The 16,708-nt window shown below is 40.5% G+C and overlaps 1 protein-coding gene across 3 annotated transcripts in view; it reads left to right on the forward strand.

Moving 5' to 3' along the window:
• The window catches only part of MAP2K6 (mitogen-activated protein kinase kinase 6), a 142,835-nt gene that overhangs the window by 116,209 nt on the left and 9,918 nt on the right, over positions 1-16,708 (forward strand). For all 3 annotated transcript variants that reach the window (XM_017863728.1, XM_017863735.1, XM_017863743.1), the window contains 5 exons: positions 2,025-2,141; positions 2,804-2,855; positions 5,416-5,543; positions 6,813-6,890; positions 8,462-8,601. In XM_017863728.1, coding sequence (XP_017719217.1) covers positions 2,025-2,141; positions 2,804-2,855; positions 5,416-5,543; positions 6,813-6,890; positions 8,462-8,601 — 515 coding nt within the window. The remainder of the gene's footprint in view (positions 1-2,024; positions 2,142-2,803; positions 2,856-5,415; positions 5,544-6,812; positions 6,891-8,461; positions 8,602-16,708) is intronic.

A 16,708-nucleotide genomic window follows, 5' to 3' on the forward strand; every position in this document is an offset into this window, starting at 1 on the left:
CACAGTCCAAGTGAAAATTTCCTTGATCATCTCAAAGTGTGTGTGTTTGTTTTATCCTGTTGGGTTTTCAAATCAGCATCCCAACGAAAGTTTACGTATTACATTTGGCTGTTATGACTCATACATCTCTTTTATTCTATATTTTGTTGCTTTTAAAGAGTTGCCCCTGAAAATCAAGAAACCAGAATTGGGAGAGAAAATTGTCTCCATTTATGGAAAAGGAGGGTAAAATATATCTAGGGTAAATCTACGTAGTTTTGAGCTATGAAAGGAAATTTAAAATCATTTCATATTATTGAGTAGAAGCTGGGAGGATCACAAAGAATTAGCATCTCTAGTTGAGTTAATAGATTTGGGCCATCGTTAGGGATAATCAAAGGGACTTGGATCCCTTTGCTTTTGAAGAATGGGAATACTTTTATCTTGTAGATTTTCAGTCTGTTCTTCTGCTGACTTGCTAAGTAGGCAAAAGTGTGAAGGCCTTGTGATATTGTATCTCTCCTATCATTTAATGATATAATCATGTTTCTGTAAGGCTACATTTGCTAGTGTGACAGATTTTCTTCCCACAGAAGCACTGGGATAAAGAATGAACGGTTTCTCTATTTCTCTCTAATTCCTTCCATTTCCTATAGCTGTACCAATTCTCTTACAGTTACTTTTCCCTCCAAATACTCTTACCTGTTCCCAAAGAAGCGCTTTTGGCTTTTATTTTCTTGGGACCTCAGATAAGCAGCGAAGTCCTTAATATTGTGTCCTCTTTGCACTGAACAGACATAATACAGTAAACCAGATTGTTTTGTAACTTGGAAATACATTCCAAAATATTTTGTCACTCTCCAAAACATACTATCAATTTGTTTCTTACCAAGACTGTTCAGGAAATCAAATGAGTAACAGCCTTCCTTATTTTCATGTGTTACAGATAGCTAATCACTTAGGGTGGATATTCACAATGTTGTTGCTAGAAGTTGTGTTATGAACTGTACTGTTTTCACGATGGGACTTCTTCAGGTCCCTGCCTGCCTCATCCTCAGAGTAGTAACCATAAATTTTCCATGCATTTCCATTCAGCGGATCCGAGCCACAGTAAATAGCCAGGAACAGAAAAGGCTACTGATGGATTTGGATATTTCCATGAGGACGGTGGACTGTCCATTCACCGTCACCTTTTATGGCGCACTGTTTCGGGAGGTAGGTGGCCCTTCAATTCAAAGTCCAGGGAGAACAATAACTTAAAAGCAGTTTCTTTGATCACATAAATGCCATCACAATCATGGAGCTCTTTCTTGTTTGACACATCTTGTATAGGTGGGTTTACGTGTGTGCAATGACATGCCCTGGGGCAAAGTTGGATTGAAATTATGGTATTTTCAAATGTGGTTAGCCTTTTAAGATGCAGAGATTCTCTTCTCCTTTCTGTTTTGTTTTGTTTATCTTGGCAGAACTTTCTATATCGCCTATAGACTGATTTGCATAGATCTCTTGTAATTGGAAATATTCTGGTCTTTGGACTGCTTTAGGAACTTCATCTAGCCTATTTGTGTACCATGTAGACTTACTTTGATCTGTTTTCTCTACCTCTGTTTTCACTTCACCATGATACGAATTAGGAGGCTTCACCTCATTAAAACCAGCTTTTGACTGACTATTGCTGGTGTTTAGTGTGAGAGATCCGACAGGGAGTAGGCACCTAGACCTAACTCCTAGACAGTGGTGTCAATAAAGGCCTGGATTTCTGGGATTTTATTGCTTATGTCTGTTAGTAATTAGATTCCATTTTCATTAAGGGGTAGAAGATCACATGCAGGTTCTGCTCAGCTACCTACTGGTTTGCTCTTTGGAGACAACCTTGCTTATTTGTAAATTCCTTTATGATCTTGACAGAAAACAATATATTTCCCCCCAAAATTCAAGAAAGAAATAGTTAATTCTTCAGGACAGGTGTTTACTGTTTTTTTTTTTTTGTTTTCTTTCTCCCTTTTTCATCCTTTTAAACAATTCCTGAACCAATTGGTCTCCAGGGTGATGTGTGGATCTGCATGGAGCTCATGGATACATCACTAGATAAATTCTACAAACAAGTTATTGATAAAGGCCAGACAATTCCAGAGGACATCTTAGGGAAAATAGCAGTTTCTGTGAGTACATTTTAATCCCTATTGCAAGGATAATGTGAGAAATAAAGTCCTTATGTGTCTTTGTATCTCAATATGAAGAAATACTACCTGGGCCACAGCTACTATTCGTACATGTCTGTTGACATTTATTGGTGGATGGATAAATACATGCTTTCCTTTCTGAGCACTGTGTAGAAGATTCTAGCCCTGCTTTGGTTTGGCAAACTCTAGGTTAAATGACTCTAAGTGCTGCATTCATCAGCTACGACCACATTCCTGGTGTCTATATTCTGACATTAGTTTATTTTGATTTTCATTTATGGATTTTTAAAATGTTCTCTTAAGACTAGTAGGCATAGGAGGAAGCAGAAGGAAAATAAATAGAAAGAAGGTCTTCTACCTTCATGGCTATTCAGGTTCAGGAGGGTGGAGAGAAAAAGAATGAGGGCAAATGAACAAGATAGATGAGGGAGACATCCTTTCTGATATAAGATACAGTCCTCTCTGGTGGATGGAGTCCAATTTGTGTAACTTCCTATGTATCTTCCTAGATAGGACCACCACTATTTGAGAAAATATCTCACTGGTAACCTAAAGCCAAGCATAATAAACCTTGATATACTTAATATTCAATTTCTTTCCAGCGATATGATAAATAAATCTATCTTGTGTTTCTCTTGCAGATTGTAAAAGCATTAGAACATTTACACAGTAAGCTGTCTGTCATTCACAGAGGTAAGCAGCCATGAGCTGTCTTGGCTGTTCCTTTGATAAAGTTCATTTCTTTCACCTGGAGACCCTCCCTACCCCCAAACCCCTATGGATGGAAGTAGAATTGACTCAGGCAAGAGAACTAAGGGGCTTTCCTTTGAGATTGGATAGCAAACCATATAAGTAGTATTCCTTATCGTGGCTGAGGACATAAGAAGACATGATCTTTATCTTACGTCCAAATTGAATATAAACACTTGTTAGCAAGCAGAGCTGTGGGATTACATCATTGAGAATTTTAGAGAATATGATAAAAATCGATCCTGTATTGGCCGTCACATGAGAGCTTGTTGGAGAAGAATCATGGGTCTCAAGATCAAATGAATTGGAATTTGCATTTTAACAAGATTTCCAGGTGATTCTGGTGCACATGAAAGTGTGAAAAACTCTGGTGTAAAGCAGAGCCCTTTCAGACAACAAGAGGCAGGATGAAATGGTTTATCTCTTCCTCCTTCCTTTTCTTCCTTCTTATTGGCCTGTTATGTCTTCAACCATCCATCCATCCATCCATCCATCCATTAATTCATTCATCTTCTCTCCACCCATTCATCCATTTATTCATCTTTTAAAATCACTTTTAAAATGTAATAGATGCCCTGAGAGGTATATGAGAAGAAAGTATACTCTTATTAAATTATGCATCAGGATTCTTATAGGGAAGTAAGATAAATATACCAAAAAAAAAAAAAAAAAATCCTTAGAAATATGAAAGTACCAAGTTGGGTGCCGTGGCTCATGCCTATAATCCCAGCACTTTGGGAGGCCGAGGCAGGCGGATCACCTGAGGTCAGGAGTTTGAGACCAGCCTGGCCAACATGACAAAACCCTGTCTCTACTGAAAATACAAAAATTAGTTGGGTGTGGTGGTAGGTGCCTGTAATCCCAGCTACTTGGGAGGCTGAGGCATGAGAATCACTTGAACCTGGGAGGAGGAGGTTGCAGTGAGTCGAGATCTTATTACTGCACTCCCGTCTGGGCGACACAGTGAGACTCCATAAAAAAAATAAATAAAAAATAAAAAAAGCAAGTACCAAATATAGAAGTAATTTAGATAATGTAAAATAAGTAAGTGCTATCACTTAGTGATTATCATTAGGGAAGCTTCGGGGAAGAGATACCCTCCACCATGTCTTTGGGAAAAATAATAGAATGTACTGGTATGTAAGAGGGCCTTGTGGTTTGGATAATTCTTAAACTCTCTGAGCCTAGAAATAATGTAAAATGCCTTCCACAGTGTGCCTATTATTGTTAGTTGTTATTATTAAAAATTGGAAAAATAGGATGAAGAAAGATGAAGAGAAGAAAATAGTAAGGAATACAGATAGGAAAAGGACTGTAGATTATTCACAAGTTGGAAATTAACATTAAGGGTTATTTCACCATTATGAAATATGCAATTCATATTAGAGAATATATGTAAGATATAAAATAATAAAATGAAATTTGTATGTCTTCCAGCTTAAAGGGAAAATTATAAAGGATAATTTTTAAAGCTTTTGTAATAATCTTTATCTTCGAATTTTATGGGTGTTGTGAAAAGTATCACAAAGGGAAAAAATTAACTGTAATTTCAAATTTTATTATCCAGAGATAATTGTAGTTCCATTTTTGGGGCATATGGGTGGGTGGGTTAAATCTTTCTAGTCCAAAGGATTAATTTAAAATCTGGTCTGTAATACTGCTTCTTCAGTACCTGCCCTGTGGTCTGGAATACCTGGGTTTATGATCCTTTACACTATGTGACCTCTGACACATCGCTTGCAGAGGTTTCAATCACAGTTTGTTGCTTTGGGCCAGGCTTGGTGGCTCACATCTGTAATCACAACCCTTTGGGAGGTGGGGTGGGAGGATTGCTTGAGGCTAGGAGTTTGAGACCAGCCTGGTCAAGAGACATCCTGTCTATCAAAAAAAAAAAAAAAAAAAAAAAAAAGCCGGGCATGGTGGTGCACACCTGTAGTCCTAGCTACTCGGGACTGAGGCAGGAGGGTGATTTGAGCTCAGGAGGTTGAGGCTGCAGTGAGCTATGATCACACCACTGCATACTAGTTGAGTGACAGAGTAAAACCTTATCCTGAAGAAAAAACCAAACCAAACAGAAACAAAGGTTGCTTTGGTCATGTCTGGTATATCATTGTGTCACGGTCTGCCTCTTTGTTCTTTGTTTTATTACTCCTACATTAAATATCAATAGATCATTTTGAATCAGGCATTTGATTCAGTAATAATTTTTTAGGCTCTTACTACAAATATGAGGGTAATGAAGATCATAAAATCAGTGGAGAAAACAGTTTTTTGTATTGAGAAATTCACAGTTCTACGAGGCATGAACAAAACATGAAATAGAAAATCAAGTTGAAAGCAATAAGCAGTTTATAACTATGGGTCAGGGATGGCAGTTACTTCTGTGTTGGGCAACTTGGGGAAAGGAAGATGGACAAATGGAGATTTTAGGCCCTCTGGTGGTAGAGAAATGAACCTTGAAAGCAGACCGGAATGATGGGATCCTGGTTGCTTTTGCTTTCAGACGTCAAGCCTTCTAATGTACTCATTAATGCTCTCGGTCAAGTGAAGATGTGCGATTTTGGAATCAGTGGCTACTTGGTGGACTCTGTTGCTAAAACGATTGATGCGGGTTGCAAACCATACATGGCCGTAAGTACATTAGCTAGCGTGGCATCTGGTAATGTCACTGCTGATAAATCATGCTGGGAAACAAGAAATGGATGGCCACAGAGGGAAAATGGAAATGTACCTAAGACTCCAAAAGTAGTCTGCCTCTGAGTTTTTCTTCAAAATTTCATGTCTGAAATCTTTACTCACTTGCTTCATATATTGTCTTAGTTTGTTTAGGCTGCTATGGCAAAGTAACATAAGCCAGGCAGCCTATAAACAACAGAAATTTATTTCTCACAGTTTTTGGAGGCTAGGAAATCCAAGATGAAGGCACCAGAAGATTTGGTGTCTGATGAGGGCTCACTTTTCTCAGGATCATACATAGCTCCTTCCTGCTTAGTCCTCCCACGGTGAGAGGGGCGAGGAATCTCTCTAGGGCTTCTTTTATAAGGGCCCCAGTCCTATTCATTAGTGTTCCACCTTCATGCTCAATCACCTCCCAAAGGCCCTGCCTTCTGATACCATCACATGTGCGATTAGGTTTTAACCTGTGGATTTTGGTGGGGAACAAATGTTCAGACCATAGTTACATATGTATTACTTTAAAAAAATCAAGTGAAAGAAATATGTTATTTGAAAAATCATATACACAATACATATAGCCTGCACAGTTTTCCACACTGTATCGCAGGGGAGTATTGCATTGTTTGTTGAGGACAAAATAGTAAATAGAGCTTAAATTACCCAAACAAGGCAGTTAGATTAGTCATGAGAGGACCTCACAGCTGTGAAGATTCACTGCCTTTAGCAGAGACCTTGCAATCCCCTTTAACTAAAGGAACAGACACTACATTCTATGTGGAAATGGACTTGTGCTTTGAATCAAAAAGCTTCCTGTCTGTGTTTAGCTAAAAATTGCTCAGGTCTATTAGCATGGGACAGTAGCCCAGTGACTCTTGTTTTACTGAGTTCTGGACTGTTCATGTTTTAAACAAGGATAATTCTAGATGGGCAAAGCAGCTTTATAACTTATACCCTGTTTCTTCTTAAGGCAAATTTTAAATTTGTTACGAAAGGAACTTGATCCATTACTGTGTCCAAGAAAAGACAAACACAGAAGAAGGGAAACCCTGTGGAGACATGGATATTTATTGTAGTTAACCGGGTCTTCTTGGCCTCAGAGGCATGTTAACAGCTTATGACAACTCACTTGGCAGCTGATGCTACCCCCCATCCCCAGAGACTGTTGAACTAAGAATGTTATCTCAACTGTCTTCCCAGTTTCTCAGTTGTCTGTCTCCTTTCCAGCCTGAAAGAATAAACCCAGAGCTCAACCAGAAGGGATACAGTGTGAAGTCTGACATTTGGAGCCTAGGCATCACAATGGTAGTGTATGCCAATTGTCATGAACTATGAGGTTGTGGGCATGAAACTTGAATGAGGTGGACTTTGGGTCCAAGAAACAAATGCCCTAAATGCTGGTTTGGGGCGCCCTCTCCTGCTGAGGTGGTAGAAGATTTTGAGTGATAACTGTTTGTAGTGTGGTATAGTAAAAACACTGATACGGGATGGGGAAACCGGTTTTTCTCTTGATTCCACCTCTGATGAGCTGTATGCCTTTTTGAGTAATTGTTATAGTCACACGGACTATCTTCCTATCCTCATCTGTAAAATAAGAGGATCTGACCATATTCCTCATAGTTTAAAATTAAATTATTCAAGCCAAGTCAAGAAGCTTAAGCTGTGCAAAGAATGCTAATGTGCGTGAACCCTGATAGGGCCATGTTATCCAGGACATAGGCTATGCTTCCCAGGATGTTTTTATTGGAGAAGTAGAAGTTAAAGACTGATGAGGTCAGTGCATTAGTTCGTTTTCACAATGCTGATAAAAGCATCCCCAAGACTGAGTAATTTAAGAGAAAAAGAGGTTTAATGGACTCAGTTCCATGTGGCTGGGGAGGCCTCATGATCATGGTGGAAGGTGAAAGGCACATCTTACATGGTGGCAGACAAGAGAGAATGAGAGGGCCAAGCGAAAAGGGAGATGCTTCCTAAAACCATCGGATCTCGTGAGACTTTTTCGCTACCGTGAGAACCGTAGAACAGTATGGGGGAACCGCCCCGTGATTCAATTATCTCCCGCTGGGTCCGTCCCACAACATGTAGGAATTATGGGAGCTACAATTCAAGATGAGATTTGGGTGGGGATGCAGCCAAACCATATCAGTCAGGTATATCCTCAATACAGGATAACCAATAGGATGATTTCCTTAGATACAGCCTTAAAGTTATATGATTTATCCATAACTTATTCATAACTTTGGTGATTGTAAATTTCATCACTTTGGTGGTCATACATTTTCAGTGGATCACCGAGGTCTGGAATTATCCACTGTGGTCCTGGCTCCTCCCCAGGCACAGCAGCTGAATAAATCCCATGAGTTATTTCTCCTGCCTGCCCGGAAAACACGTGATCCTGTAATGCAAAGTGGCCTTTTCTCCAGTCCAAAAAAAGATGAGTCATTTAGTTCTAGGTTGCTTTCTCCCCCTGTCATTTCACCAAGCGACCTGCAGGTGGCAGTAGATGCTCAGCTCTGGAAAGGTCTCAGGCTGGGAATTACTTTTCAGACCAAACATTTGAAATCCTCGTAGCTTTACATCCTGAAGTTTAATACTGTTGGCTTACAGTTTTTATGAAGTGCCACAGTGGGTTTTAGTGAGAGGCCCTGTTTTAGATAGGCTTAAGTGACTTGTCTAGTAAGTAATATTTAAAAATCCCTAGCACTAGGGATTTGGGGAAAATTGCTAGAGAACAAATTATTAGTTTATTCCCCCCCCCACCCCTTACACTTGAACTTTGTCTTGTGTTTCCCTCTGGCTCTCCACGAATGAAACATGGGTGATCCCCTAAAGCAGCCCTGTTGAAACTGTTGTCTCCTGTTTCCTCTCTTCTCCAGATTGAGTTGGCCATCCTTCGATTTCCCTATGATTCATGGGGAACTCCATTTCAGCAGCTCAAACAGGTGGTAGAGGAGCCATCGCCACAACTCCCAGCAGACAAGTTCTCTGCAGAGTTCGTTGACTTTACCTCACAGTGGTAAGAGAGCCTCACCTCCCAAGTGTCACTGTGAAAGAAGAAGATGAGTTCTCATGAGTTTCTTCCATCGGGTTTGTCTCCATCATGCATACATTCATTCCGAAAGCATTTGTGGAGTGCGCCCTCTCTGCTGGAGAAGCAAAGATAACCGTATCACACTCCCTGCCCTCGCTGAGCCCAAAGTCAAGTAGAGAAATCTCATAAATGAATAATTATAGTATAAAGTGGCAAGTCCAGTGATAGAGATAGGGGCATGGGCGATTTAAGGAACTCGGAGGGAAGACCTCAGGATACGCTTTTCTGGAGGAGATAAATCCGGAGCTGAGATCGTGAGAGGTGTTTTCCAAGCAAAAGGGAAATAGGAAAGGAAACATATTCCAAACAGAAGGAATATCATTCACAATGTCACAAAAGCAAGAAACTCCTTTATGTGAGCTTTAAGCAGTTTGATGTCAATTAGAGCATAAAGTGAAAGCTGATGGGACCCACTAGAGGCCTGGTGATAGGGAGCAGAGGCAAAGAATTACTTTGGGTGAGAAGATAGTGGGTAGTTTAAGAGTGTTTCTTAGGTCCTCAGAAGTTTTGTAGAACCTTGGTTGCTACTGAATACTTGCTAACTGTGGAGAAACTTGCCCACCATAAGAGATAATGCTGAAGTTCTGGGAAGGGAATCCAAAGAAAGTTGGGGTGGAAAGAGGGAGGGAGTCATACTCATGTGGTAAACTATATTTTCATGAAAACTGCCAGGGCAGTCAAGAAAAGCAACAGAGGGAAAGTATTCTCTAGACAATCAAGTCGTTTCTGTGTACGTAGAGGTCATGATGCCTGGCATGACTTGATAGTAATGATCATGGCAAGTGATGCTGGAAGCGGGATGCCAGAAATGAAGCACATCCCTGAACCAGGTTAGTGTATTTGGCCATCCCACAGAAGTAGATGAGAATTAGGAGGAAGGGGACTGGGAGATGGTGGCAGGCCCAGCTGTGATCCTTGGAGGAGGGCCGTTCTGAGTACTCACTGCTGGGGAAGGGTCTGGAGCTCTGAAGGCTGTTTGAGTTACTGAGGAAGCTGAAGGAACATCTTCCTCATGGCTTCATTCCTCGGCCTCCATGCTTTTTAGAAGTGCTGTGAGGTGGAGCACCCATGCCTGTAATCCCAGTACTTTGGGAGACCGAGGCAAGTGGATCACCTGAAATCAGGAGTTCGAGACCAGCCTGGCCAACATGGTGAAAACTTGACTCTACTAAAAATACAAAAGATTAACTGGGCGTGGTGGTGGACAGCTGTAATCTTGGGAGGCTGAGGCAGGAGAATCACTTGAACTCAGGAGGTGGAGGTTGTAGTGAGCCGAGATCACGCCACTGCACTCCAGCCTGGGCGACAAGAACAAACCTTCATCTCAAAACAAATAAATAAGAAATAAAAACATAAAGCTGTGAATACAGCATTCATCAGGAAACGTAGAAGAAACATAAAACAAAGCAACTGTCTGTTGCTTGTGAACCTAAGAACTCTTGGACTCTTTGTTAGCCCAGGGCCCCTCCTCATCCCTGGTACTTTTCCCTGATGATGTATTGAGGCTGGTCTGCAGTTGTTTGTTTTTGTTTTTGACTGGATGACTAGAGAGGGGCTGGAGCCTCGAGTGCTAGTACAGTAGTTGTTGGATGCCTCTTAAAATACGTATCTTCTAGCTACTTCCTGTCTGTTTTCCTTGAGGGAGTGTGCTGGATGTGGTAGTACCTCTGTCAGGATGGGTTCATGATTTTGCATTCTGGATTCAAAAACTTGTTTTTTGTGGTTGGTTGGTTGGTTGGATATTTATTTATTTATTGCCTTATCCTCAAATGTTTAAGGCCACATCAAAAAAAACGGATGAGGGGCTGGACGTGGTGACTCATGGCTGTAATTCCAGCACTTTGGGAGGCCAAGGTGGCAGATCACTTGAGGTCAGGAGTTCGAGACCAGCCTGACCAACATGGTAAAAACCCATCTCTGCTAAAAATACAAAAATTAGCCAAGTGTGGTGGCACATGCCTGCAGTCCCAGCTACTCAGGAGGTTGATGCAGGAGAATTGCTTGAACCCAGGAGGCAGAGGTTGCAGTGAGCTGAGATTGTGCCACTGCACTCCAGCCTGGGTGATAAGAGAGAGACGCCATCTCCAAAAAAAAAAAAAAAACAAAAAAAGGGATGAGGCGTCTTGGGTAGTACAGAACAGTAGTTCTCAAGAGGGGTGGTAATGGGGAATAATTTTACCTAGCTAAGTCTCTTCAAATTATTCTCCCTATTACCTTTCTCCTGCCTGTCCCCTTTTCCCAGGATTCTGGGTACTTTAGGAAGTTTTGGTAAGAACGAGGCTGGTGTGAAAAGTTTGAGAAAGCCGAGTCTACCACTGTGAATCACCAGTTTAATCCAATGATTCTCAACTGTGGCTGCTCATTTATAAAACTCTAGTGAGCTTGCAAAATCACTGTCCCCTAGGACTCATCCTCATAGACTCTGATTTAATTTGTCTGGGGAGGGGCCAAGATACTAATATTTTTTAAATGTTCTCACATCATTTTTATGTACAGCTGTGGTGATAACCCTGGGTTTCGACATGATCTATGGACCTGCCGTCAACTACTTTCTGTTTAGAAGGCTTATTTTCTTCAATTTATTTTAAAAAATCATCCAATTGCTTGATTTTTCTTTCACCAGTGTATTTTTTCTCTTACTTAGAATTTTCTTGAAAGAATCAGAACACTGAAACTTTTTACAGGTGTTTTAAAATGAACACCTTGAGAAATAAGTGTTTTCTAATTGTAATGTGTGCACACATATGTGGAAGTTCCAGATACACATCATTGCTCTTCATATAATGACTGCCCTGTGCCTACTCTCTCCTTTTAACACCCTTAGTGCCTTCATGGCCACCTGCTAAGATATCCCCTTCTCTCTCGTTTTCTTTTATTTTAACCCAGCTACCACAGTTCGTTAATTAAAAAATTTTGAGCCATAGACATGTCCCAGCTTTCCTGAAACTGTCAATTCTGTTAATACTGTTTGCTCAGTGTCATTTCATTTCTACTCAAGTAAGTCAGTTTGTCTTATATCTGGGTTTATTAAAAATAATACCCTGTCTCTACAAAAAATACACAAGGTAGCTGGGTGTGGTGGTGTACACGTGGGGTCCCAGCTACTTGGGAGGCTGAGGTGGGAGGATCGCTTGAGCATGGAAGGCTGAGGCTGCAGTGAGCCATAATTGTGCCACTGCACTCCAGCTTGGGTGACAGAGCAAGACCCTGCTAAAATAAGATAAAATTAAAATTAAATAAATAAGATATCATATAAAATAAAATAAAATATGAAAATATCTAGAAACAAAACCCAAATTACTTTACCCTAAAAGTCATTAAAAGATAAATTTTCCTTCGTCAAAGTTTCAGTATTGTAGTTCTGGTAGAATGCTATACTTAAGAATATCAGTTGTCTAAAATAGTCATTTTGTTGGTATGGGAATTAAGAAATAGAAGGGAATTGTTAATTCTGAATTTTATGAGCATTCTTATCCTCAAATTGACTTTTTCAGCATGCAAGCTCTCCTGTTCCAGGTCAATAATTTTTTTGCCTGCCACAAACCACCAATATATTTTCTTTGATATCCTTTAAGGACGAACATTATTTTCAACTGGGTTGAAAAGTCATCTTATACTCAAAAGATTTTCTTTTAGAGTTTATGACTGTCCTAGAAATTTATGGAAGCAATTTGATTTTTCATATGTATATTAACATATGGGTACATACCTCCATCCATTAGCAATCTAGTGATTTTACTTGTTTGATTATTGAAATTATGAAAGCTCGAGGTTTGATCTGGAGCTTTTTGGGTTGAAAATGAATTGGCAAAAGTGATTTTTTTTTTTTTTTTTTTTTTTTTTTTTTTGAGACGCGGCGACAGTCGGTGTGCCTCAGCTCGCCCAGGAGTGCGGTGGCCGGATCTCGGCTCACTGCAAGCTCCACCTCTCAGGTTCACGCCATTCTCCTACCTCAGCCCCCTGAAGAAAAGTGATTGTTAACAGATCTTCTACCTCTTGTTGAACAGAGGGCTATTCCCTGTGCGCATAACTCCCCTTTATCAGCTATTATTTTTCTCATGAATAAAGCTGTATTGAGACATATCTTCATTAAAGAACCTTTTTTTTTTCTTGTGATCTCCATGTTTTTTATATTTTTATTACTTAGGCTATGGCCCTCCCAGACTTCTCAGAAAGTCCCAACTCTTTGTGCTGAGTGGGGAAGGGAGGCTACGTATTTGGAAAGTGAAATATTTAATCTCAAATTTCAAGATAGATACATCTATGTTTTTATCTCCTACGTCTGTCTTTGGTGTGTAGAAAAAGAACACATTACCCACAGCCTAGGTAACCGTCAGAGTATTTGTGAACTTGTCTATGCTACCTAAGCATTTGATGTCACAATGCTATCATACACCTGCACCCAAGGAATCAACTTGGCACGATGCCATCTCCATGTTGCTAGGTACCGTAATTCTGTATCCAGGGAATTGACTTGGCAGCCACTCGTCTGGCCCATCAGTACTGATCAGTGCTTGTTAGTTGACAGTAAATCACATAGTTTGTGGAGTGAAGTAGAAAAGCTCTTACAGGCTATCATCACCACACCCAAAGTTAGACCTAGAGTCCAGAGTTCCAGTTTTTGCATTTCTTTTGCAGTAACATCTGACAAATGTTTCCTGAAGGAGAAAGAAGAGTTAACCATATGAACACAAAGGAAAAAAGCAAACCCACAATGGTTTCTTACAAACCCTTCTTTTCTGTGTTTATTTGGAGATAGGACTACAGAATGAGATTTTCTTCCTCTTTTTCCTATGTATCTCTTTCATATCAGAGGGGTTTTAAGGAGTTCTTGGGTTGTGTTGTGTTGACCATGTCAGCCTTGTTTTGGGATTCATCATAGAGAAGTCTAGTAGAGAAGTCTTGCTTTCTAGTCCTGCAGAGGGGTTAACAAACGAGTTCGCAAAAGGTTGGAATCTTAGCCGGTTTCATCATAAACTCTTCCTATCGGTTCACAGAAGGAAGTCACTGGAAATCAACTGCCAAGTGCCAAAACAGCTGGACTTCCCTTTGGCTTTCTCTCCAGGCCTATTTAAGAAGCTGTGGGCCCAACTGACCAGTCTGATGGCATATCGAAGGGTGGTGGAGGCCCACTCAAGCGTCGATATTGTCTGACTCAGAGAAGCTAGTATAAAACACAGTCAAATTCAATCTCCTATTTGTGCAGGAAGGACAGTAAAAAGAGGCACTAGATGTTTATTTAGCTTTTGACAAGTGTACGCCTTGAAAGGCGCAATGTGTTTTTATTCTGTGGATGCACCAAATAGCCCTTCTTGGAAATGATCGGGGGAGTTCAAATAGGCAGAAATCCTCTGGTCAGCACAGACTTCAAGCTAGCAATTCTCAAGACAGCATGAGCTGTTTTTTAGTGTCAGCTATGGTCAGAAGCGTGTGTTGTGGCATTTGGAAAAAGAATTAGAGCAGTTAGCTAATTGCACGCTTGAAAATGACAAGCCCCTTGAAAATTCAAAAGTCTGATTCCAGTTCAAAAAGAAATCGGTGTTGCTTTGAACTCCAAAGTTGTTATTGTGTACTGAATTTCAAGTACTTCCTACTAAACATGGAAAATTTACCTTCCCCCCAACCTTATCCTGAGTATTTTGCTATTCTTAGCCCATGTTTTGAAGCGTTCTTGATGTAAAAGATGGAAAGAATGGGTTATATCAGTTACATTAATTTAATAAACAGCCTTGCTTTGCTGTGTAAGTATTTTCCATTCATATTCTGCGGTAGTGTTTGGGGCAGATTGTGAACTTTGTAATCAGGGGCCATGAGTCCAGGAATAGCCTATTGGCCAGTAGTCTTGGAGGTTTCAGGAATCCTTAACACTTTATGATGGATCAACTAGGGTACTTTCCTATATTTTCTTTATACAGAGTTAACAAAAATCTGGACATTTGTTTTTTTTCTTTTTTGATACAGAATCTCACCCTGTTGCCCAGGCTGGAGTGCAATGGCACAATCTCAGCTCACTGCAACCTCTGCCTCTTGGGTTCAAGTGATTCTTGTGCCTCAGCCTCCCTAGTAACTGGGATTATAGGCACCTGCCACCATGCTCAGCTAATTTTTGTATTTTTAGTAGAGTCAGGGTTTCACCATGTTGGCCAGGCTCATCTTGAATTCCTGACCTCAAGTGAGCGCAAGTGATCCACCTGCCTCGCCCTCCCAAAGTGTTGGGGTTACAGGCGTGAGCCACCGCACCTGGCCGAGAAATTTTTATAAGCTGTTCCAGAAGTGAAAAGATAAGATATCCTGACTTAAAATCAGTATTTTAAAAAATACATTATTTAAAAAAATACAGCATGTAAAAAAATACAATATTTTAAAAAAATACAGCATTTAAAAAATACAGTATTTTTTAAAATGGAGATATTTAAACTCATCTATCTGTTGGTAAGGTTCTATACCTTACCCCTGTCATGCTTAGCTTCAGAGGGTGAGGCAGAGCTCCCGTCACAAGTACCAGGTCTCATTTGCTCAAAATGATCCATTTTATCTCTTCTGCTAAATATAAAGTCTGCTAAAGTCCTTTTATCTCTTCTGCTAAATATAAAGTAAAAAATCGGCACATTGTTACATTTGAGAAACAAGCTTTTCTTCCTGACATTGCCTTGGTTTTGTTGTTGGCTGATGAAAGCTAGTAACGGAGTGGGCCTGGGTCCTCAATGAGAATGTTCCAGATGCAATGCAGAGTTTAAGGTCTAAATAGAGACACCAGAATCAACCATTTGAATATTGAGTGTGAATTTAATGTTGTGCTTGTGCTTTTTGTTATTTACTGAGCGTGTTACATTGTTCCAACGATAGAGAAGAATTTCTGGTTTTTGATTTGCTTTGAACAATAGTGGGAAATTCAGGGCTTCTAGCCTGTTTGTTTTTTTTACTAGGGTCTGTGTGCAAGTCAGCAATACTCCTGGGATCACATTGCTTCTTCTGTGTTTCTTTCTAGGTAAACTAGCTCTTGAACTTAGAAAGAAACACTTTGGCTTCCTGGGGCTGAGGGCAGGAGACGGTCGTGGTGAGAATGTGCTTAAAGACAGACAAACCAGCTGGAGATGTTCCTTTTAAGTGAAGGGGAGAGGAAGCAGCAACAAGAAGGGATCACCTGTTACACATAGCACAGCGTTTCTTTATCTCTGCACTATTGACATTTTGGGCTAGATTGTTCTTTGTTGTGGTGGATTGCCCAGTGCATTGTGGGATGTTTAGCAACATCCCCGGCCTCCACCTATTAGATGCCAGTAACACCCTGCCACCAGGTGTAACAACCAAAAATGCCTCCTGACATTTTCCGTATATCCCCTGGGGAGCAAAATGACCTCCAGCTGAGAACCACCCATGTGGACTCTCAGCATCTAGGTACCTACAAAACCATCAGTGGGAGTTACACGGACTCATTCATTTCACTCAGCACACATTCCCATAGCAATCGGACTTTGCCAGCTGTTAATTCCTCTTTCTAATGCGCTCTTATTTTTATCCTCAGTTGAGATGAAACTTTCTCTCATAGGTTGTCTGGTCACTGAGGTCACTAGGTCCTAGGTCTGCCCTCAGTTCCAGGTTGAAACTTCTGTCCTCACATCTACCTGTACCCTGTCTCAGGTTCCCTGGCTTCTACCCACAGCATTGCCTGGAATAAACTGGTAGGCTGATTTTAAGTTGTTTTGGTTCAAAAACTTTCTCTCTCTCTCTCTCTTTTTTTTTTCTTAATTTTGTTTCGTTTTAAACCACAGTTTCTCGAAGTGCCTGAACTACTTCGTTGTCTCATGGTTCTGTACCTTACCCCTGTCATGCTTAGCTTCAGAGGGTGAGGCAGAGCTCACGCCACACATACTAGATCTCATTTGCTCAAAATGATCCATTAGCTCAAATCCCAGCAACCTAAGAATCAGTTACATTTTGATCCCTCCAATTCCAGGCAAAATTCCTTTCCATTTCAATGCCAGGCAAAGCTCCTTTTCATTCATGGATGATTTTGTGGCCCACTGGGCAC

The sequence above is a fragment of the Rhinopithecus bieti genome, unplaced genomic scaffold, assembly GCF_001698545.2.
Source record: "Rhinopithecus bieti isolate Rb0 unplaced genomic scaffold, ASM169854v2 scaffold_2349, whole genome shotgun sequence".
NCBI classification, from domain to species: Eukaryota; Metazoa; Chordata; class Mammalia; order Primates; family Cercopithecidae; genus Rhinopithecus; species Rhinopithecus bieti.